The 23,609-nt window shown below is 41.8% G+C and overlaps 1 protein-coding gene across 1 annotated transcript in view; it reads right to left on the bottom strand.

The window, feature by feature from the left end:
• The window catches only part of LOC149799850 (transcription initiation factor TFIID subunit 9-like), a 39,594-nt gene extending 16,052 nt beyond the window's left edge, over window positions 1–23,542 (bottom strand). The window contains exons 1-3 of the mRNA XM_089959280.1: window positions 23,406–23,542; window positions 2,294–2,430; window positions 257–391 (exon numbers count right to left, since the gene is read on the bottom strand). Coding sequence (XP_089815406.1) covers window positions 257–391; window positions 2,294–2,430; window positions 23,406–23,526 — 393 coding nt within the window. The 5' untranslated portion in view covers window positions 23,527–23,542. The remainder of the gene's footprint in view (window positions 1–256; window positions 392–2,293; window positions 2,431–23,405) is intronic.
• Window positions 23,543–23,609: the final 67 nt, after the last annotated feature.

Raw genomic sequence — 23,609 nt, forward strand, 5'->3', positions numbered from 1 at the left:
ACCTTCTCTTAAACTTACTCTAAATTATACCATGTTAGCACAGTAACTGTAATAAAGGCTGTCCCAGAACTGGATGAGGTGATGGGTTTCAATATTTAAGTATCGCCAATAATGATACAAGTTTTAAAAAATGTCTAGATTTAGTTTATCACCTTACATATATATTAAGCATGCAAGAAAACATAGGCACACATTCCCAAGGTATGTTCTACCCCGATCTGTAGACAACTGAATAAAAACCACTGCAGGTACTCACCTTTTTTCTGCTGCTTGCCAGTTTGTAGTTTGTCGAAGACAAGCAATACCTGTCTGGTGGAAGTCGTGGGCCTGTATATGGCTTTATCAGTGGAAGCTGCTGATTGTTTTTGTGGCGTGCTATCTCCATCAAAAGCTGCCAATTACACATTAATACATACATAAATGTATCCAAGCCAAATTTGTATACAGTAGTCCCCCTCTTGAATGCCCCCTTCCCCCCAGCAGCCACCCACTTCTTATGGCCAGAATCCCTTGGCACCAATGAGTTTGTATTCAAAAGTACCCCTCAAACATGGCCACCCCTCTAATGCGACAAGCGGCCAGCACATTAGTACAAAAATGGAAAATGTTCCCCTTTACAAGAAGTCACTATTTTTTTCAAATTATCCAGAACCAATAATTAATTCACATTGTCATGTAAGGTAAGTAATCAGATTATCTCTATCGTTGATACGTCTCCCAATGTCAAGTTTCCGTTACTGAAAGGAGTGTTGACTGAAGTACATGTAACACTAAGATTAATATTATATCATTGTCTATACAAGACAATGTTTACAGGAAATGGGCTCAACAATGTTATGATAGAGTTTTGGGCTTCACACATCTGTCAAGTTCTTCTTTAATGATTAGGCCTACAACTGGACATAATTGTCAAGATCATAATAGGGTCAGCATAAACTAAAAGTAGATTTTGTGATTAACCTTGAACAAATCAGGGTACCAAACAAAGACAGAAAAATCATGTGATAACCCATTTATCACTTCCTTTACAAAGAAGGCATTCGTTCACTTGACACAAGTTTTGTCTGCATAAATCACATACTGTTAGCAACATCTGAATAAATCATTGCCAAATATTAACATGTCATCATGTAAACAGAGATGTATTAGAAGAAAGTCAGTTATTCTACTCGATGACATCGGGTGAGGTGAAGAAGGGGGACTTGCCAAACAATTTTATGTAGAAAAGACTCGAATAAATGTTTTTACTGATAACAGCAGTGAGAAAATGGAGCAAACTGAAAGAGAATTATGTGTGTAACAAAATTTAAATGGTGTTTTTGAATGGTTTTGCAATGTGCATGACAACAATACCTGCTCACATGTCATGCTTACACCAAGAACAAGAACTATTAATGTATATTCAGCTGAAATAATTCTATTCTTAAGACAAGAAGAACCTTTTAATAATTAATGTTACTTTTAAGCAAAGATATTAAATGATGATTAAATGCTTTGAAGTACATAGCTTTCTTACTACGTACATTATATATACTTCTCATAAAAAATTTAATCCCCCTCTAGAAAGCCCACGCGTCTTACAAGGCCACTTTCCCGGTGCAGAAGGGGTGGCTGTATACGAGGGGGACCACAGCAGCATGTAAAGAATTATACATAATGAAGAAAAGATGCATTTCCATCAAGCATCATGTATGTATGTATGTATGTATGTATGTATGTATGTATGTACGTACATACGTACAGACGTACAGACGTATGTTTAACAGCACACCAGCAAAATAAAATATGTATGTATGTACGTACGTACGTATGTTTAACAGCATACCAGCAAAATAAAATAGTGACTATACTGTGTTGATTAAAAGTCAAATTCAATAAATGTTACGATGAAAAATTACAAATAATGTTAATAAGGTAAAACCTTCGAATTATCTATAAGATAAAGACTTGCAAAAAAATAATCTTTACGAAGATAAAGCTGTTAATTTTCTATAATTTAACAAGATATTATAGAATTAGCTCAGTATAATTAGAATTAAGCAAGAAAATTATACTGTATATTGCTTAGATGAATGGAATTGTTCCTAAAACAGTCATTTAAAAAGCATACAGTAACAGTTAATTTTAGAAAAGATTTTGAATAAAGATTTTAAAGTTTCAAGTCTGAGCTAATTTGCTGAGGGTTAGGTCAAAAAAGAAACTTTGATTAAGTACTATGGAAACACTTCATGTTAAGACAACACCTTAAAATAAATATGATGCAATAAAGAGTTTACATATAAGCTTCACTTACATCTCTTGGAGGGGGTGATGTAAAGGAATGGTCCATTCTACACTGCACTGCCAGTTTTACATCATCAACATCAATAATTTTTTTGTTTGCATGAGTTGAATAGACCTTAGCATCATCAAGTACATCTGTAACATACCCTTTAAAAGAAATATTTAACTAGAAAGGGCTTATTTTTTAATACAAAAGCATGCTTCCTAAAAGCCCTATGACAAATTATTGGCATTCTGTGGCACTGGCACAAAGGAAAAGATAAAAGCCCCGCAAGGTGGATATAATGAACTTTTTTTGTATACAGAGTCCCAGTTTTGTTAAGGTCAGAACTGTTGTTAAGTCAGTTTAAGTAGCATACAGAAAGCGTTGTTTAACATTAACCCCTGGAGGTTTTTGCCGTTTTTGTCTGAAATTCGAGTAGGAAACACATTTTGAAAGCTATTTCTGAACACATCCAAAAACACCAACTTCCAGGTGATCTTCCAATAACATAATGCCTAGTTGTGTTAGAAACATTGTTTTTCATTGGCTATTCGGCTCGCACATGAGCAGAAGGGTAAAAGTTGGATATTTTTTATATTTTTTTTTGCAAAACAGACACTTCCATTTTTGTATCTAGACCACTCTTTATTCCAAATGCCCATCTTATCCTACTTTTTGCAAAGGTTCATCTGTCTGTTTGCTGCTCAAACCTGGTTTGCCTTAGATATGAGACCAAAATGACTAAAATCTGAACAAAACTGGATTCTGGCCACAGGTGAATTTTGGGTAGAAATAAATTGGGTCCAAAAAATGAGTTTTTTCCCCTGTATTTTGTAGTGCAACTAGAAATTCCAGATTATTTGGTATCATTGTAGAGCTACATCTTTCTACCTTTCTATAATACCACCCACTTTAGTGTATCATACATGACTCTGACGCGGGGCCCCGAGTGGCCGAGTGGTCTAAAGCATTCTCCGTTACGGATCACTGCCATCTGTCTGCGTGGGTTCGAACCCAGGATTCAGCCAATGTGGGTATGTGAGAAAGCTTGCCAGTAGCTTCTTGTGGGTCAGTGGTTCTTCCCGGGGTTTTCCTGGGAGTAGTTAAGTGGGGCACCCTAGGGACAATGGGACTTAGCATTAAAAAGACCCCTGGGCAACTCTAGGGACAATGGAAATTTAACATGGAGAAAAATCGTGGGCAACTCTAGGGACAATGGGAATTTAACACAGAGTTTGGGTCTGTCTAGGGACAAGGGGAAATTAACATGGGAATAGAGTTTGGGCTTGTCTAGGGAAAAGGGGAATTGAATATGGGATTTTTTTTTTTTTAAATTTTTTTTAAATTTAAATTTAAATTTAGGCAATGGAAAGGCTATCTCTTTTCGAGAAATATGGCTGGCCCTGAAAAGGGCCTTTGGGTTTATGTTAATGTATTCATTAACATAAAGGGTACCGCATTGGTCTTCTTCTTGTCCTCAGGCTACGTCTCACTGTTGGTCCGTAAATCAGCACTCTTTTCAGGCATCCTTGTCTTTCAACGTAGATCCTACGTATCCACAGGCTGGTGTTTGTCCTGTGGACAATGGTCCACTTGGATCGGACATACATGGGTATGTCCGTCCGGAACATCATGGAAGACACAAGCGTAGAAGATTGCACATCGGTCCACATCTTGAAGCGACGAGAACAAGTGAATCAATGCACTGAACTGCGCTTATTTATAGGTAGAGGTAGGATTGAAACGGATTGAGTTCATTCACCAATCCAAACACGCGTTACAAAATTCAGTCAGCCCGCATCCAATCCAAAGAGAGTAGGCTGTGACGTCAGTTGGTCTATATAGATTCGCTAGCGCTTGTGTGCAGTCAATCTATGCGACAGTGATTCAACATGACGGAAACTCAGAAAACGATCCATTGGGGTGCACCAGCAGGGGAGACTGCCCAAGGGAACCCGGACTTACTTTCAGAAGAGGTACATTGGGATTTTGTGGATTTTCTTACCTTGCAAGAATTTGTTCCGGAACCTTCGTTACCTTCTTCATTACCGCAAGTGGAGAATTTTAGACAGAGACAGAAAGAAGAATTGGAGAAATTTATGCAACGACAAAAGGAAGCGGAACAAGCTTTTCTCCTACAGCAACAGCAACAGCAACAAGAAGAGGTAAGAAAAAAACAACAGCAACAACAGCAAGAAGAAGTAGCAGCAAAGAAACAAGAGGGTGAAAATCAAACGGCTACGGTACTGCTGGACATTTTAGCGGAGTTAAGAAGTCTGAAACAAATGTATCAGACTTCTTTATCACGACCGAAGAGAATACGACCTTCCCGAGCTAAACACGCCAACCCTGTGACTATGCCTGTTGTACCACCCTTAGTGATTTCAACCCAATCATCAGAAGCAGGCCTTGGCCGTGGCAAAGGCTTAAGGCAGTTAAAGTTGATTGGTTAAACTCACCCCTACACCAAAATAAAAAGGCCCTTTTCAGGGCTACCCACATTTCTCGAAAAGAAATACAATTTCAATTTGCCAATAACTCAAAAATAAACCCCACCCATTTTACCCTTATAGTACGTGTCTGTGTATGAGTGCATGAGTGTAGCTTCTTATTTTAAAATCAAAACTCAAAGACACTTACCTTATATCATTCATGTATTCTTTTATCCATTGTTACAATCCAATTCACAATTCACCACAGAACACTTTAATTAAAAGTTCATTGACTTCTTCTTTCTCCTTGTTTAGTCTCTCTGTTTTTTGAATTTCTTCACCGTCACACTCTTTTCCTCTTCTTCTTCCTCCTCGCTTTCTTCCCTTCTTCTTTTTTTCTCCTGTTTCTTTGCTTCTTTTAAATAGAATTGTCTTTTTTCTTCCTCTTCTTCCTCTGAAGAATCCCTCTCTTCTTTCGAAGAATCCCTCTCTTCTTCTGAAGAATCCTTCTTTTCTTCTGACTCCTCTTGTTTCTTTTTTGGGCAATCTGGAGACCAATGTCCTTTTTCTTTACAATAATAACAAGTATCTTGACTTTTGTCTTTTTTAGCCCCTGTTTTTTTTCTTTTTTGACGGTCTGGACACTCTGAAGACCAATGCCCTTTCTTCTGACAGATATAGCAAGTGTCTTGACTTTTATCTCGAAAGGAAGGAGAGTAGTCCGTCGGCTGGTCTGAAGAGAATTTTCTAATGACCCCTCGCAAAGCTCTGACGAAACGTTCCATCTGGGTAGTCTCTTCCATCGTTCTCCTCGGTTTGAGAGTGAAATGAATAGTGAAAGGACAAGACACACCCTTTTTATATACGCTGGTTTGCCATGACTATAAATTAGTCTATGGTGTTTGAACTTGAGTCATTTGACGTTTTGCACTCAAGATGAAACGATCCTATTCATTCGAGAAGAAAGAAGAAGAAGAAAGTAAGAGGCAGAAACGTGATCTATCGCCTCGTACCAGGGATGAAATCTTGGCACAAATTCATGCCAGTGATTTTGAAGAGGACATGAGTGAACCAGAATCCGAACCCTCTAAACCAAGTTCGTCACCCTTACTCAACCCTGAAAAATACTATTCCATTCGAGAGACGGAAAAGCGCTCCTCTAGAAAATTTAGAACCACGGCTTACACCTACATGGTGAAGTTTAAAGATTTCAAGGCCGACGTACCCTTAGAGAAAGCAGAAGGGTTTATCACCGAGATGTGGGATTCTTTGCTCACTGCACTCAAGCGACAATGTCAACCCAAAGAAGACGATCGCTTGACACTATCCATAGATCACGACAGTTTGAAATCCCCTGTTTGGATCGAGTTTAGCAGACCCGCAGAACTGACCCCTTCCAAAGTCATGGACAAGATTCAACACGTACAACAATCTAATGACCAGTTTGACATCACCGATGGTAAAGCCACACTGAAAATGGCTCACGTCTCTCCTCCTCAAGGGACAGGACGCAAAAAGATGTTATTGGTGGACGACCTTCGCAACACCAAAACAAGTCTCGTCCGAATTAACAACCCTCAAGACCAGATGTGTTTAGCTCGAGCCATCGTGGTGGGACGAACCTATGCCAACAAGAACGACACGGTAGAATGGAAAAGAACCTGGGAGAACATTCGAAAATCGAACCGAACCAAACAACGAAACGAAGCAGAACTCCTGTTGCAACAAGCTGGCCTGTCCAAAGACACACCCTGTGGCATTCCTGAGATGCAAAAATTGCAAGATGCCCTAGCTCCACGCTACACCTTGAAAGTGCACCCTCAAGAAATGCGCGGGTCTCTGTTGTTTCGAGGACAGGATTTTAAGGACGGAAAATACATTCATGTCTATCATCACGATGACCATTTCGATACCATTACCAGTATCACTGGATTCCTGGGATACAGTTATTATTGTGAGAAATGTGATTATGGTTATAACAATCGAGAGCAACACAAGCATTGTGGATTGAAATGCCCAGGATGTTTGGCCTCTCCACCCTGTCTGAGCGAAGAACCAGTGCCTTGTTCGACTTGTCTGCGCACGTTTGTCAGCCCTGCCTGTTACCAGCAACATTTGAAAACACAAGGTTCACAGAAGAAATGTGCTTGTCAACTCCTGAGATTGTGCCCAACCTGTGGACAAGGCATACTTACCAACAATGCCAAGGCACACGTATGTCGAGGAAAGAACAAATGTCACATTTGTCACCACATCGTGGACTTGGAACACGAATGCTACATGCAAAAATACCAACCCCCACCAGAGAAAGAGGACGGTCACAAGAAGAAAGGCAATTTCATCTTTTTCGATTTCGAATGCATGCAAGAGACCGGCATTCACATTCCTAATTTCTGCGTGGCTCATCGAGCGTGCGAGAAGTGCATTCAAGAACCTATCTTCAGTCATTGCCCTCACTGCAGCAAGATTCCCGGAGGGCGTGAAAAAATCTTTCGGGGACCAAACACGTTAGCCGATTTTGCCCAATGGGTCTTAGACCCCATCGACAAGACGTGGAGCCAAGAGGACATCGAACGTTACGGAGATTGTCATCGTCATGCCACAGTGATGGCTCACAATTTCTCCGGATACGATGGACAGTTTCTTTTGAGGTACTATACGGAACATGGCACCGAACGTCCTAAAGTGATTTTGAATGAAGCCAAAATCATTTTCATGCAAGTGGGACAAGTACAGTTTAAAGATTCGATGAGTTACTTGGCCATGCCTTTGAGCCGAATGCCTAAAACGTTTGGAATGACAGAAATGGCTAAAGGGTACTTTCCACACTTTTTCAATACGGAAGCCAATCAACATGCTGTTCTACCCCATTTGCCTGAGGCTCACTATTACGACCCCGACAACATGCGTACCGAACAACGAGAAGCTTTCTACGCTTGGTACCAAGCTCACGCCTCGGACCCTTTCGACTTTCAGGAAGAAATGTTAAAGTATTGTCGTTCCGACGTGGACATTTTACGGCGTTGCTGTGGAAAATTTCGAGAACTGTTCATGGAACACAGAGGGGTCGATCCTTTGAAAGAAGCTTGCACCATTGCCAAAGCGTGTTCCTTAGTGTACCGCCAACGATTCATGCCTGAAAACACCGTGGCTGTCATCAGTCCTCAAACGACTCACTATGTCAAGCGTCAATACTATGTCAAAGCCCTACGTTGGTTACATTACTTGTGCGACAAGGAAGACAAATGGATTCAGCATGCCCGCAACGGAGGAGGCGAAAAGACCATCGGAACGTATTCGGTCGATGGCTGGGACTTAGAAAACCCCAAGATCGTGTACGAGTTTAACGGTTGCTTATTTCACGGATGTCCCGTCTGCTACCCTGACCGTGACACTAAAAATCAGTTTTTACAACGGACCATGGAAGACCTGTACCAGGACACTTGTCAGCGACGCCTAAAGCTAGAACAGCAAGGATACCAAGTGGTGGAAATGTGGGAACACGAATACGATCACCGTATGAAAACCGATCCCGAGTTTAAACGCCTCGTGGAAAGTTACCAGTTCATGGACCCGCTGAACCCGAGGGATAGTTTGTACGTAGGAAGGACCCATGCCACCTGTTTGCTGTACCAAGCCAACGAAGAGAAAGGAGAAGAAATCAAATACTTGGACGTGTGTTCGCTGTATCCCTACGTGTGCAAATATTGTCGCTTTCCTGTAGGGCACCCGCAATTGCTGACGGAACACATCGACCTGAAAAACATTCGACAATACGAAGGCTTGATCAAGTGTAAAGTTTTGCCTCCCACGAACCTATACCATCCCGTCTTACCTCACCATTGTCAAGGCAAACTGATGTTTCCCTTGTGCCGTACTTGTGCCGAAACGTGCAACCAGGACCAACCTTGCCATCACAGCCAGGAAGAACGGGCCTTGACGGGAACCTGGGTCAGCGTGGAATTGTTCAAAGCTCTGGACATGGGATACCAACTGTTAGAAGTGTACGAAATTTGCCACTTTCCCAAGACACAACAGTACCACAAGGGTGACCCTACCCAGAAAGGCATTTTCGCCGACTACGTGGATGCCTTTTTGAAACTGAAACAAGAAGCCAGCGGCTATCCTTCCTGGTGTCACACTCCCGAAGACCAAATACAATTCAAAGAGAAATACTACGAACAAGAAGGCATCTCTTTAGACCACATCGAAAAAAACGAAGGCAGGCAATCGTTTGCCAAAGTGATGTTAAATTGCTTGTGGGGTAAAATGGCACAACGACCGTGTTTACCCAAGACGGAATATTTGACAGAACCTTCCCGCTACTTCCAGATGATTCACGACAAAACCAAATACATGAAACACGTGGACGTCGTTCGAGAGGATTTGATCTTGGTCAATTACGAAGAAGATCTGGACTTTGTACAAGACGACCCTTTTGGAAATGTCATCATTGCGGCTTACGTGACAGCTCATGCTCGCTTAAAATTGTACGAAGCTTTAGAACTGTTAGAAGAACGCGTCCTGTACTTTGACACGGACAGTTGCATTTACATCCATCACCAGAGTCAACAGCACCCTGACATCGAAGGAGACCGTTTAGGAGCCTGGACAGACGAGCATCCCGACGACAAGATTCTAAGTTTCGTCAGTGGTGGTCCCAAAAATTACGGCTACGAATACCGGGACAAACAAGGAGAAGTGCACACGACGTGCAAAGTGAAAGGACTGACTCTGAATCATCGTACCAGTCGAGTGGTCAACTTTGGGGTATTGAAAGAAGCCTTGCAATCGGGAGAGGATGGAAACTTTAAAGTGACCACCTATCAACCGAACAAGATTGTACGTTTACCCACTCACCATATCGTTAGTCGACCCTTGGAAAAAGTCTATCAAATTGTATACCAGAAGCGAGTGCGACTTCCCAATCACTTCACCTTACCGTACGGTCACGTCAGTATTGGTCTGTATATGAAAAGGAACCCTAGGCAAGATCGATAGTTCATTGTTCATTGAAGTAACTTACCATGTCGTTGACGAAGAAGAAACCAGATTGGTTAGGAGTCAAATGTTGGACATCACCGAGACCAGGGTTTTGAGGCTTGGACACAAGAGGTGGCCCAGTATGCACGAGAGTTATTCAAGGAAAAAAGTTACTTTTCAACCTGTGTTAGTGACGGTGCCAGAAGAACCCGTCACCCAGGACAGGACTGTCGTGGACAGGCCTGAAAGACCCTTTCGGGAGGACACTTGTGTGACCTTACCCCTACTATAGAACTGGTTAGAACTTTACCCAAAACATGTTGTACAGACACTTGTGTTTATTCCACGTTCATGGTTATCATGTGCCTTTTATTCTTGTACTTAAGCCTTTGGCTTTTATGTATTTTTTGTCTTTCGTATTCATGTTTGAAAAAAACATTCAATAAACGTGTTCTGAAAAAGTATATAAACTCTTGTCTTGTTTGTTTTTCGTGTCACAAGTGACATTTCTCACACCATGGCTACCTCTGCTGTCTCTGCTCCCTCTTCCTTTACTGTCAAAGTCATCGACGAACACTTAGATCGTGCCAGTTGGGAGGCTTTGTATCTTCGCCATCCCTTTAACATGCTCATTGCTGGACCTAGCGGTTCAGGCAAAACCGAATTCGTCAAACGTTTGATCGAACATAAACATCATTTGATCGATCGACCCCCTCAACGAATCGTGTGGTGTTACAAAGAGTGGCAATCGGCGTACAGCCTCTTGCGAGAAAGTCAAGGCGATTCCATCGTGTTTGTGGAAGGCATTCCTAAAGAAGACGATGGCATCGTCTCTGACTCCCGTCTAACCCATTTGGTCATTTTCGACGACATGTTAGGAGAAGACGAAGAAGAAATTAAACTGTGGTTCACGCGCAAAGGGCATCACCGTAATGCCAGTGTCGTTTACATCACCCAAAATTTGTTTCAACAAAGTAAAGCCCATCGCACCATCAGTCTCAATGCGCATTACGTGGTCTTGTTTAAAAGCCCTCGAGATAAATCTCAAGTGCAAGTCTTAGCCAAACAGTTAGGAATGCCTTGGCTGACTCAGGCGTACGACGATGCCACTCAAACGCCACACGCCTATTTACTCGTCGATTTGAAACCTACGACTCCCGTGGATTTGCGATTTCGTACCCACTTGTTTCACCACTGGTGCCAAGACGGAGGGCCTGTCCTGTACACGTCTCCGTCCTCGACTTCATTTCACTCCCCATAAAAAAATCTATAAAAACCTCAGACCCTTTTTCGTCTGTCTCACACAGTGTGAACATGACGTCCCTTCAGTCGCATCTTCCCGCCAAATTGATTCGTGCCTTGTATGGCATCAGTCGAGAAAAAGATCCACAAACACGAGCTCGTGTCTTAGAAGCTAGTCTCAAAGAAGTCTTACGATGGTTCACGGTGACGGCACATCAATTACTCCAAGGAATCATTCAGATTCCTCATCAAACCAAACGCTTTTTCGATCGAAACAAAGTCGCTTTGGTCCAACTGGCCGATCCCCGCATCGACACTCAAACCAAAAAACAAATTATTTTGAAACCTGGAGGGAGCGGTACTCTAGGAGGGGTCATCATTCGCTCACTCTTAAGATGGGATCCTAATGCCCCCAAAGTTATACCCAAGGCAAAAGTCCAACGAAGCCCCAAGAAGAAAAAGACCAGGTCCCCAAGGAGAACTTCTCCAGTGGCAGGGCCCTCCTCTGACCAGACACCACCACCCCGGAAAAAGAAAAGAAGCCCCCAGAAAAAGAAACAGAGAAAAAGTCCCCAGAAAAAGAAAAGTCCACAGAAAACTAGTCGCAAGGGAGGCACTTCGGCCAGGACGCAACCTTACACTCGCAAACCACGACCTGCCACGGCGGTGACTGCGTCTCCGGCAGCCTCACGTTTGTCCACTTCTCCGTTAATGACACCCAGAACTGAAGAGTACTTGGAGACGTTGATCACACCAAGAACTTCTCCGGTGATGACACCCAAAAGAACTTCCCCAGCGGCAGGACCTTCCAATTTAGTGGCAGTGGCTGCTGCTCACAAAGAACCTTCTCCCAAAATCAAAGTTCAAGAAAGATCGGGCATGTTACAAGGTTTACTGGATTTGTCCAAGCAAGAACTGGCTCGATTTAGTCCGTTACGTACCCCTGCACGACGTGTCATGCCTGTCCTCAAACTAATATGACGTCAAGACAATCAGTGGCGACGCATTCCAGTATAAAAAAGGCCTGTGACCAAGTCGGGGTATCAGTGTTTTTTGGTGCTCCTGAAGACTCAAAGATGTCACCCTCCAGAAAACCCCAAGGAAAGAAAAGGAAAGGACTGCCACCACGTTTAGCCAAACATGGGGACATGTTATCTGTCCTGTCCAAAGCTTCTCCACCCCTACGAAAAAAACTCATTCAAACGGCCTCCAAAGAGGTCATCGATACCGTGTGCGAATGTTGTTTGAACGTTTTGAAAGGCACGATCCCTTTGTCCAAACACCAGAAACAATGCTTAGGCAAACATCGTCACGTTCTTTGCCAAATGGTTCAAAAGAAAATTCCCATGCATCAAAAAAAGAAGATGTTAGTGCAACGTGGAGGTATTTTACCTCTCTTGTTAGGCCCCATACTGAAAGGAGTCTTGGGAACCATGTTGGGAGGACTGGTGGGAGCAAGATAAGAAGGCCTCGGAAGTTCCAAGATCTCAGAATCGACCCCTGACAACCCCATGGAAGGACGAAAACTAGCTTTAGTGCCTTACAAACGATGGATGGAATACCATCGGTGGCAAGAACAACACACCCCGCATTTACCTCCCAATCCCCATTTGAGCGAGATGTCCCAGTTACAACACGAATTGCAGTCCTTGATGGATCGCCAAGATTTGTCCGAAACAGAAAAATCGCAAAAGTACGGTCAACTCTTGCAACGACTGCAACTCTTTCACCAGAAAGCTTTAGACGAAACAGCTCTACCCACTCTGAAAGATTTTAAGACCTTGATGAAAAGTCCAGCACCATCACCAGTACCAGTACCAGTACCACCAGTACCTGTGACCAAGACAGAAAAAGGAGAAGAAGAGGAAGGGTTTCAAACTCCACCAGAAAAAGTACGCAAGTTAACAACACCACCTACCTCCAGAATTGGATGGATTAAAAAGATGATGGCCACCCCTTCTTCCTCACAAGAGAAAAAGAAAGTGAAGACAGAAGTGAAGACAGAAGTGAAACAAGAACCGATATCCCCCGCTCAGACATCCTTCTCCTCTTCGACACCTATTGCTGGCCGCACACGCAAAGCATTGCAATCCAAGAAAATACCCCAAGAGAAAAAGAGTAGCATCCTCCAAGAGTGGGTGTCTTATTAACACACCAACCAACACAAAAAAATGGAAAAAGTCTTAGCCAGCATTTACTATGATCCCTCCCATCCTGCAGGTTACACAGGAGTTCAAAAATTGTATCATGCTGCCAAAACGCGACTGAAAAGTCTCCGTTTACCTCAAGTGCAACGATGGTTACAAGAACAAGCTACCTACACTTTACCCAAACCCATTCGACGCAAGTTTTCCAGAAGTCGCACCCGAGTGGAAGGCATCGATCATCAATGGCAAGCCGATTTAGCCGATGTCTCTCATTTGGCCAGCTACAATCGTGGCTACAAATATTTGTTTTGTGTCATCGACGTCTTTTCCAAATTTGCCTGGATCGTACCCTTGACTTCCAAATCGATCAGCGAGTTAGTGCGAGCCCTGCAACGGGTGTTGAAACAAAGCGGTCGTCACCCTCTTCGATGGCAAACGGACAAAGGCACCGAATTTCTAAACCAAGCTTTCCAAAAAGAATTAAAGAAACGTGACATTCATTTTTTTACCACCGAGAATCCCGAAACCAAAGCCAGCATCGTGGAACGTTTTCAACGCACTTTGAAAGAACGCATGTGGAAATATTTTACGCATCACCACACTCTGAAGTACATCGACATCTTACCGCACCTGGTGCAAGCATACAACCAATCTTACCATCGAAGCATCGGACGTGCCCCGCAAGACGTGACTCCCAACAACGAAGTGTTGGTGTTTGAGCGTCTGTTTGGTACGTCCCCGACGAGGGCTGTCCCCGAGAAAAGTGGAATGTTGGCCATAGGAGATTGGGTGCGCATTGGCAAAACCAAACGCACTTTCGACAAAGGTTACCTACCTAACTGGATGACCGAATTGTTTCGCGTCACTGGACGAGTGCATGGCCGTCATCCTGCCGTCTATAAATTGGAAGACATGAACGGAGAAGTGCTCAAAGGAACGTTTTATTTGCCCGAGTTACAACGTGTGACCAAAAAAGAAGACGACGTGTACGACATCGAAAGCATTCTCGAACGCAGAACCCGTAAAGTGGGCAAACGACGTGTCAAAGAAGTCAAAGTACGTTGGAAAGGATATCCACCCAGTTTTGATTCTTGGATCGACGCTTCGCAAGTCATCGACTATAAAAAGAAGTGACCATCATGCCCTTTCACACAGACGCAGCTACGTCAACCACTCCTCCTTCACCCAGTTCTTCTGTGCAAGATTTACAAAAACAACCCTTGTGGGTGTGGTGTGGAGAACGTGTGCCTAAAACGCAAATCGTCTTTTTCTGCCAAATCTTCGTGGTGTATTGTGTCATCGGGGCAGCCATCGCCAATTTGAGTTTGCAACAAGGAGACAAACAATTGTGGACCATTTTATTGAGCAGTTGCATCGGTTACCTGCTTCCTAATCCCTCCCTGAAATTCACCTCGAACGGGAACCCCGGGAACCTTGTGTCCAGTGCCAGTGCCAGTCACCACTCCAACCACAACCAGAACCCCATTTTGGGCGGAGACACGCCTCTGACATCCACTAACCCCTCGGACAGCCACAGAACTCTGGAATTATGAGTCACCAAAACCAATTTTACTTAACCTTACCCAGTGACAGTTCCATGGAGGTGTTTCCCAAGAACACGTTGTGCTGTTACACGGCCAAATTACCTCAAGCCATCCCCTTAGATCACGAAGCCCATTGGGAAGTGGCTTTAGTAGAAATGATTCACCCGACCCAAGTCCTCAATGTCCTTCCCAATCAAAATTTTTTTGATGTGGAAGTTCATGACAAACAATTGCAACAGTGGATGGATAGCAATGTCAAATATGACAAGAAAACCCGTACACAAAAGTACACCACCTATCACTTGTTCATTTCCCCAGGCTATTATTTTAGTGGTCAACATTTGGTCAGCAACATAGCCTCCAGGTTTAATGCCGTGTTTCTGAAAGCTTTGGAGCATGTTAACAAAAGTGTCACCATGGAGTACCACAAAACAGCTCGTCGCTTCTTGATGAAATTTGAACGGAGTAAAATCCTGTCCATTTTATTTTGTCCTGAATTGTATGACATGTTGGGCGGAGACATGAACCTGAGAATGAGCATGATGAAGAAAAGCGAATTACCCATCGTTTACGACAACGAGTCTTTTAGCAAGTTATTTCGTGCCCCGGTAGAACTGAACCAAGGACTGAATTTGATGTTCGTGTATTCCGATGTGGTGGAGTACAACGTGGTGGGACACACCTCCGTACCGTTACTGCGTGTCATTCCTTTCAAAGTGGATTCTGCCACGAACACTGACGAGGAAGGTGGAAACACTTACCACGTCCACCGCGAATTTGTCCATCCTCACTATTTGCCTGTCAGTAAGTCGTAATTGGACACGGTCAACATTGCTATAAAAGGAGATCTGGGACAAAATATTCCATTCACCAAAGGAAAAGTCACGGTGAAACTCCATTTTCGAAAACGGTTCTCTCACGACTCTTAAGTCATGTATCCAGTGTACCGAGGGGTTGCTCGACAGCGAGGACACGGCTTAGGAGACATGTTAAAATCGGCCTTTCGTTCGGTGGCCCCAGTGTTGAAACCGATGGTGACACGCGGATTGCACGCCTTGAAAGATGCGGCACTGACGCAAGGCAAAGAATTTCTCCAAAATGTCATCATCGACAAACAAAACCCTAAAGAAGCCTTCATGAGGGCAGGCAAAAATGTCTTGCTGCAAACGGGCAAAGACATTTTAAGCCAACGAGAAACACCTATAAATGCCCTGCACGCTACCGAGTCAGGCATTCAGCAAGGACAAGGCAGAAAGAGACGACGAAGAAAACATCCTTTCACCAGACTTCAAGCGAGAAAGGCCAAGAAAAGAAGAACCGTTCGAGACTTAGACGTTTTCGATTATTGAGAAAAGGGACAAAAAAATGATGCACCGAGAATCTTGCGCTTGTTCCAAGACGGAACTGGATCTGTTTGCCATGCCCCCCACCATGATGACCATGCAAGAATCCCAGTGGGTGGAATTTCACCCCGTCTCCTCACTGACCGATTCCGCTCCCATCGAGTTTGAAATCAAAGGACAGCCCGAAGATTACACCGATCTGAATAGCAGTTACTTGTACCTGAAAGTCAAAATTCTACATAAGACTGGAGGTGCTATAGACGATGAAGCAGTAGCTCCCATCAACAATTTCATGCATTCCTTGTTCAGTGGAGTGGACTTGTACTTGAATAACAAACTGGTCAGTAGCAGCATGGATACTTACCCTTATCGTGCCTACCTGGAAAATCTCTTGACGTACGGAATAGATGCCAAGAACACTCATCTCAATGCCTGTGTGGTATGGGAAGCTGACGAACCTACCAAGTTTGAAATATTGGAAACTGATGAAAAGAAAGACAACAATGATGGATTTCTAGAACGAAGAAAGAGAATCACGGGAGCCGACACAAGTTTAGAACTGATGGATCGTTTGCATTTGGACATGTGGTTGCAAGAAAAGTATTTGCTGAACGGGGTGGATGTCCGCCTGAGACTGAATCGTAGCAGTGTCGCTTTCCATTTGATGGCTGATAGTGACGGTTACAAAACCAAAATCCTAGAAGCCAGACTCTACGTACGCCGTGTGGAAGTGTTACCTAAAGTGGGAAACGACATCAGTCAGACGTTGAGCAGAACGACCGCCAAGTATCCCATACGACACGTGGAAGTGAAAACCTTCACCATTCCCAAGGGACAGCGATCCATGATCGAAGATCATCTGTTCCAAGGACAGTTACCCAAACGTTTGATCGTTGGTATCGTCGAGAATACAGCCTTCAATGGAGCTGCCGAAAAAAATCCTTTCTACTTTCAACACTTTGGCATGTCCAAAATCGAAGTCAGTTGCGATGGCAAGACCTTGTGTACCCGACCTTTCGAACCTGACTTTACCAAGAAGAATTACTTGAGATCGTACTTGTCCCTGTACGAAGCCACCGGACAGTTAGGAACCAATACCAGTCACGGTATTACGTACAAGGATTATGCAGGAGGCTACGCTTTGTGGGCTTTCGATTTCACTCCAGACCAAGGCAGCGACGAGGGACATTTCCACCCTATAAAATCCGGTCAGATTCGTGTGGAAATTCAGTTTAAAGACCGAGACCCTGATGAAACGGTGAACGTCATCCTGTATGCAGAATTCGATAATACCATAGAAATCAACAGTTTGAGAGAAGTCATCCTAGATTACTAGAAACCATGGAAGACTGTTATCCCTCTTTACCTAGTGGAGAAACTTTAAAGATGGAATGTGATGAGACTGTGGAAAAAATGTTGTATTTTGAAAAAAATTGTTTGATGTTATGATGTTGGATTATTGTTAAAAATGTTAGAGTTGTTGTTTAGTGTTAAGTGATTTTTGAATAAAAAATGTTGTGTTTTGAAAAAATGCCTTTGTCTTTTGTTTAGCTATAAGAATGTTGGATTGATGCTCTTTCATTTCTTACTATCCCTCTCATGACACTCACTAAACGTTGCGACTCAAAAACCGTGTGGGGGATGTTTTCCTTCACGTCCGCGCTTTGACTTTAAGAACCGGGTTGTTTCCAGTCTAACCATCCATTGTCGACTCATCCTCCTAAGAAGATGTGCTCCAAACTAGCTAAACTCAACGAAGCCTACGTGAATTTGCATAGGGTCAGACACAGTCTGATACCGAAGCCAGAAGAAATAGAGAATGTGAGAATGTTAAAAGTCACTGAAGACCTGATAGAAGAGCTCTTCAGAGAAGAAATGAACAGGGAGAAAGAAGAATGGACAGAGAAGTACAGACTTCAGAGACAGCAGCAACAGCAGCAACAACAGCAGCAACCTGAAGCTGACAGAGGCTTTGTCGATTGCCGTATCGACACCAAAGAGTTCTTCTTCTCTTTCCGAAGAAGCAGACCTATTGCCAGAAAGTCTATCCTCAGAGGACATCGCATTCTTAGAAACTAAAAAAGAATGCCATAGCAAACAAAAAAACAGCCCTTTTCAGGGCTACCCAAATACTCTAGAAAAGAAATAACGATCGATTTGCCAATGTGCGTAGGTAGAGTAGTGTGAATATAAACACTAACTCTTTATTGATAGTGAGAGTGTATGTGTTTGTGTGTTTGTAAGTGCTCACGTACATTGGTGTGGATAGTAGATTAAAATGATGTCTTTATTTGGTGTTTGAGGTGTAGATTTGAGGTTAGATTGGATTGCTTTGCGTATGTGGATAGTCTATTGAAGTGATTTATAAAAAATTTTAAAATAGTGATGGGTAGCATAAAAAAGTGAGTGAGTGTTTCTTTTAGGTCCGCGCGTTGTTGTTTTTGGTCATGATGTAGGTAACATCAATTTTATGTTTTTTAGGGGGATGTTTTCCTTCACGTCCGCGCTTTCACTATAAATTGAAACTCGCTGGGCAGTCTAGCTACCCTTGTTGATTGATCAACACCAAAAATGAACACGAGACTGTCTAAACTGTTGGAACTTCATGTGCATCTGGAATATGCCAGGCGCCTGTTGAATGAACTGGCCGCGGAAGCCATTGTGGAGGAGGGAAGGATAAGAGAGGAGGAGGAAAGAAGAAAAAAAGAAGAGGAGGAGAGAAGATATAAAGAAGAAGAAGAAGAGGAAAGAAGATACAAAGAGGAGGAGAGAAGAAACAAAGAAGAGGAGGAGGAGAAGGAAAAGAAGAGAAGGAGAATAAATTTCAGAATCCCAGAGAGCGAAAATTGGGATTCTGAAGCGACATATCCTGCCTCTGCTCTCTCCCCCAAAAAAGTAAAAAGTAACTGGGGGATAAGATGTGTATGTGGCGCCAGGCCTGGAAGGTGCCACCATTAACCAGGTGTCCATGAAGTTCCAAAAAAAAAAAAAAAAAAAAAAAAAAACAAAAAACAGCCCTTTTCAGGGCTACCCAATACTCTAGAAAAGAAATAACCATCAATTTGCCAATGTGTAGGTAGAGTAGTGTGAATATAAACATTAACTCTTTTTTAAGATAGTGTGAGGGTATGTGTTTGTGTGTTTGTATTTGTACCCGCTCACGTACGATTGTGTGAATAGTAGATTATGGATTTGTTTATTGTTCTTAGCGTATGTGAAGAGTATAGTTTGGGTTTTGTAAGCGCTCACGTACGATTGTGTGGATAGTAGATTATGGATTTTGTTTATTGTTTCTTAGCGTATGTGTTTGTGTGTTTGTGTTTGTGTGTTTGTGTTTGTACCCGCTCACGTACGATTGTGTGGATAGTAGATTATGGATTTGTTTATTGTTCTTAGCGTATGTGAAGAGTATAGTTTGGGTTTTGTAAGCGCTCACGTACGATTGTGTGGATAGTAGATTATGGATTTTGTTTATTGTTTCTTAGCGTATGTGTTTGTGTGTTTGTGTTTGTGTGTTTGTGTTTGTACCCGCTCACGTACGATTGTGTGGATAGTAGATTATGGATTTGTTTATTGTTTCTTAGCGTATGTGGAGAGTATAGTTTGGGTTTTATTATATGAAATGAAAAAGTAGGGGATGTTTTCCTTCACGTCCGCGCGTTGTTTGGTCATGATCTAGGTAAGATCAATTTTACGTTTTAGGGGGATGTTTTCCTTCACGTACACGCTTTAAGTATAAGAACCCACAGTATTCGTCGTTCAAACCATTCTGCAAAGAATAAAAAAAGAAGATGGCTTCTAACCAAATGGACAAAATACAAACATTACAAGACGTTTTAGACAACTCAGGAATGATGGAGCAGATGTTGATAAGACTGGTTGAAGACCATTATTCCTATAGTCCCCATCGTGTAAAGATGGAAATTAATAACTTAAAAAAGGTAAAGGACAAGATTAGTGGTGTCATGAAAGAGATAAAGGAGGAGAAGGAGGATGAAGAGGAAAGAATAAGAATAAGCAAATGGAACGAAAAGATTGAAAAAGAAGAAGAAAATGAGAAGAGGAAGAAAGAAGAGGAGGAAGAGAAGAAGAAAGAAGAGCAGGAGAAAAAAAAGAAAGAAAAGAAGAGAAAGAGTGTTGGAGATAAAATAAGAACTTGGTGGAGAAAAAGAAGAAACTAGAAGCAGAAGAAAACCCAAAGGCCCTTTTCAGGGCCAGCCATATTTCTCGAAAAGAGATAGCCTTTCCATTGCCTAAATTTAAATTTAAATTTAAAAAAATTTTTTTTAAAAAAAAATCCCATATTCAATTCCCCTTTTCCCTAGACAAGCCCAAACTCTATTCCCATGTTAATTTCCCCTTGTCCCTAGACAGACCCAAACTCTGTGTTAAATTCCCATTGTCCCTAGAGTTGCCCACGATTTTTCTCCATGTTAAATTTCCATTGTCCCTAAAGTTGCCCAGGGGTCTTTTTAATGCTAAGTCCCATTGTCCCTAGGGTGCCCCACTTAACTACTCCTGGGTTCCTCCTCCACCATTAATAATGGCCGCCATGCATAGCCTATCGTGTGCTGAAAAATGGCATTAAACCCAACAACAACAACGACTTTAACGCTACAGAGCTTGGCAGTAGGCTGCTACCTCCTGTCATTTAAACTTGTCACCAGGGGTTAATGTGTTAAGTAAAACATTTGTTCTAAAAAGGGGCTAAGAAGCTAAAAGCTTAGACCCCCACAAAAAATAGATTTGTGTTATAGAATTGTGTTTTAAGTGAAAAAACACAAAAAGGTTCATGAAAAACATTTCAAACTGATGAACAATTGCAATAATAAAAATCAGATCATCTACATGTGCCTATAAATATGCTTCCCAAATTTAAAATGAAACCAGAGCTAAATTGTGCTTACAAGGTTTTAATTAGAAAGTAAAAACAAAATATATATAAAAAATATGGAATAATTGCTATAATGGAATAGATCACAACAATCTGGATTATATGGGTCTAACTGCTATGACTTCAAAAAAACATGATAGGAATGTATACTTATGAACAGAGATAGGTTTCTCAAACTTCATCTGTCCACCTCAAGTGGGCTTTCTTTAATCATGCTAATCTATTACTTTGAAAAGAGTCTGTCCCAAAAAGTTCAAAACTATGTCTTAAAAAAAAGAAAATATGTTGGTATGGCCTGAAATCTAATCAGCTCATCTACTTGATAATACAACTAAGTCTACCAAATTTCATTTGTCTATCTGAAGTATAGTCCGAGTTTCCTCTGACCCTGGCCACCCCATTTTTTTATATTTGGACATTTATGTTGGGGTGTAGGGTCAGAGCGCATTCCCTATTGAAAAGTTGGAATTCGCCGACACTATTTGGTGTCGGCATGGGGTAGCCGCTTTCTAGCTGACCCAGCACACTTTAACGACCTTTCATCGAGATATACCTGCATGAAATCGATAGGAATATGATTTATTTTCTCAAAAATCGTGAGCATAGCAGTCGTCATGTCTTTAATCCGCTGACAGACTAGTCAAAAGTACGTCGTTGCTGAAATTTGACCTGGATCTGGTCATTTGCATTCCGAGTCACATGACTATACAAATCTCGGAACCTACATGTCAATGACATCAGAGGTCATATAGTCACGTGATATCGAAATAAACAAATTTCCCAAGTTGTTGTACAAAGAATTTGGGCATATTATATAGAAGTCACTTAATATTTGTAAATAAATATAATGCACACTTAATTCTCAACATATTTATTCTGAGAGCAACGAACAGAAACCTGTCGGTATCGCAGCAGGGTGGAGAAAACCGTTTTCAAGAAGTACCCAACACGTGTCAGCGATGTTTTTGTCGGTGTCACGTGACTATCACATTGACACGTGCTCTTCATAGTGAATCTGGTTTTCTTCAAAATTTATGAAACATTTACAGATTTTCGTCGTTGTTTTCACAATAAATATTTTGAGAAGTTTGTTTTTTAATTTTTCTATAAAAATTACATTACTTTTATTTATATGTTCGATTTGTTTTCCTACTGCAACACTAGAAAAGATCTGTTGTTGATATCACGTGACTGATGACCTCTGATGTCATTCAGATGTCGGCTGCGAGACTTGTGTAGTCATGTGACTTGGAATACAAATGGCCAGATCCAGGTCAAATTTTAGCAACGACGTGCTTTCGTCTCGTGTATCAGGGGATTAAAGACATGACGAATGCTAGGCTCACGATTTTTGAGAAAATAAATCATATTCCTATCGATTTCATGCAGGTATATCTCGATGAAAGGTCATTAAAGTGTGCTGGGTCGGCTAGAAAGCGGCTACCCCATGCCGACACCAAATGGTGTCGGCGAATTCCAACTTTTTGATAGGGAATGCGCTCTGACCCTACACCCCAACATAAATGTCCAAATATCAAAAAATGGGGTGGCAAGGGTCAGAGGAAACTCAGACTATCTGAAGTAATGGGCTCCAAAACGTGCGATTTTCGTGAATTTTTTCGTTTTGGACAAGTGCGTGCACATGTGAAAACTGCTACATGTACCATGTTTTCAACTCAATGGTGCATACCTTCTTGAATTACAGAACAGTGGTAGATACAAAAGTAAGTTTTTACTTACCATTAACTCGATTTAACTTTAGGAATCCTGTTCTATGCAAGAATTAGATATTGTCTTCATCACTACATATACATTGTATACATGTGACTATTTTCAAAATAGGTAAACTATGCAGCACACATGTCAACGCCGAAATATGATTGGCTCAAAAGGTTATACTTATTATCGCATGAACTCGGACTTGTCTCAAAGTAAAAAATCGCATGTTTCGGAGCCCGTAAATTCAGTTTGGTACATGGTCAATAATGGCTTGCTGAATAGAAAAATATCTCAGGAATAAAACAAACCATACAGTATGGTCGTGTGCCTTAAAAAACGGAAATAGCTGAAGGAAATCGAGGGTCATGGATGGAACGAAGTATTTGGAAGTTCCGTACCTTCTCTCATATATTATGATAGAGAGGGTCCTATGTCAGAACAGGTCATGGGGGTAATCTAAGGTATTTTTGTCACTCTGTATGATTTTTTTTCCTTTAGATTATTGAGTTTTTGTTCTCAACATCAAGCTCGCGTCGAGCACCTGTGGGTGGAACGAACTATAAAAACGAAAATATGAACATGCAACGAGTCTTGTTTCTGAAATAACAGATGCCTCTAGTTGATGTTAAGGAATAAAAAAATCACATGTTAAAAATTAAAAAATTAACTGACTTCTTTTTGATTTTTGCAAAAATAATATTTTGGCCGGATACATAAACTTGCATCTAAGGTGACCCTGTTGGTTAATGAACCACGTTTTAATACCCTCGAAAATAGGTTCCTAGATCAGAAAATGCTACTTCCGGGTATGCTATGCAATAAAGCAAGATCTTACTGTAAGTAAACTCAAGCATTTGATTTATTAGTCTGGGCTCATATTCTGCAACTCCCATATCTTTGAGGATTGCTGACATAACTTGTGCATCTTTCGGAGTACTCTTTGCTGGAGCAGCCATTTTATTTTCCTCATATTCATACCATAAGATACCATAATTAAACGAAATTGATATAAAAACATATTTACTTATTAGTATGAAGT

Source organism: Sinohyriopsis cumingii, chromosome 5 (assembly GCF_028554795.1).
Source record: "Sinohyriopsis cumingii isolate HCF-2022 chromosome 5, ASM2855479v2, whole genome shotgun sequence".
In the NCBI taxonomy this organism is placed as follows: domain Eukaryota; kingdom Metazoa; phylum Mollusca; class Bivalvia; order Unionida; family Unionidae; genus Sinohyriopsis; species Sinohyriopsis cumingii.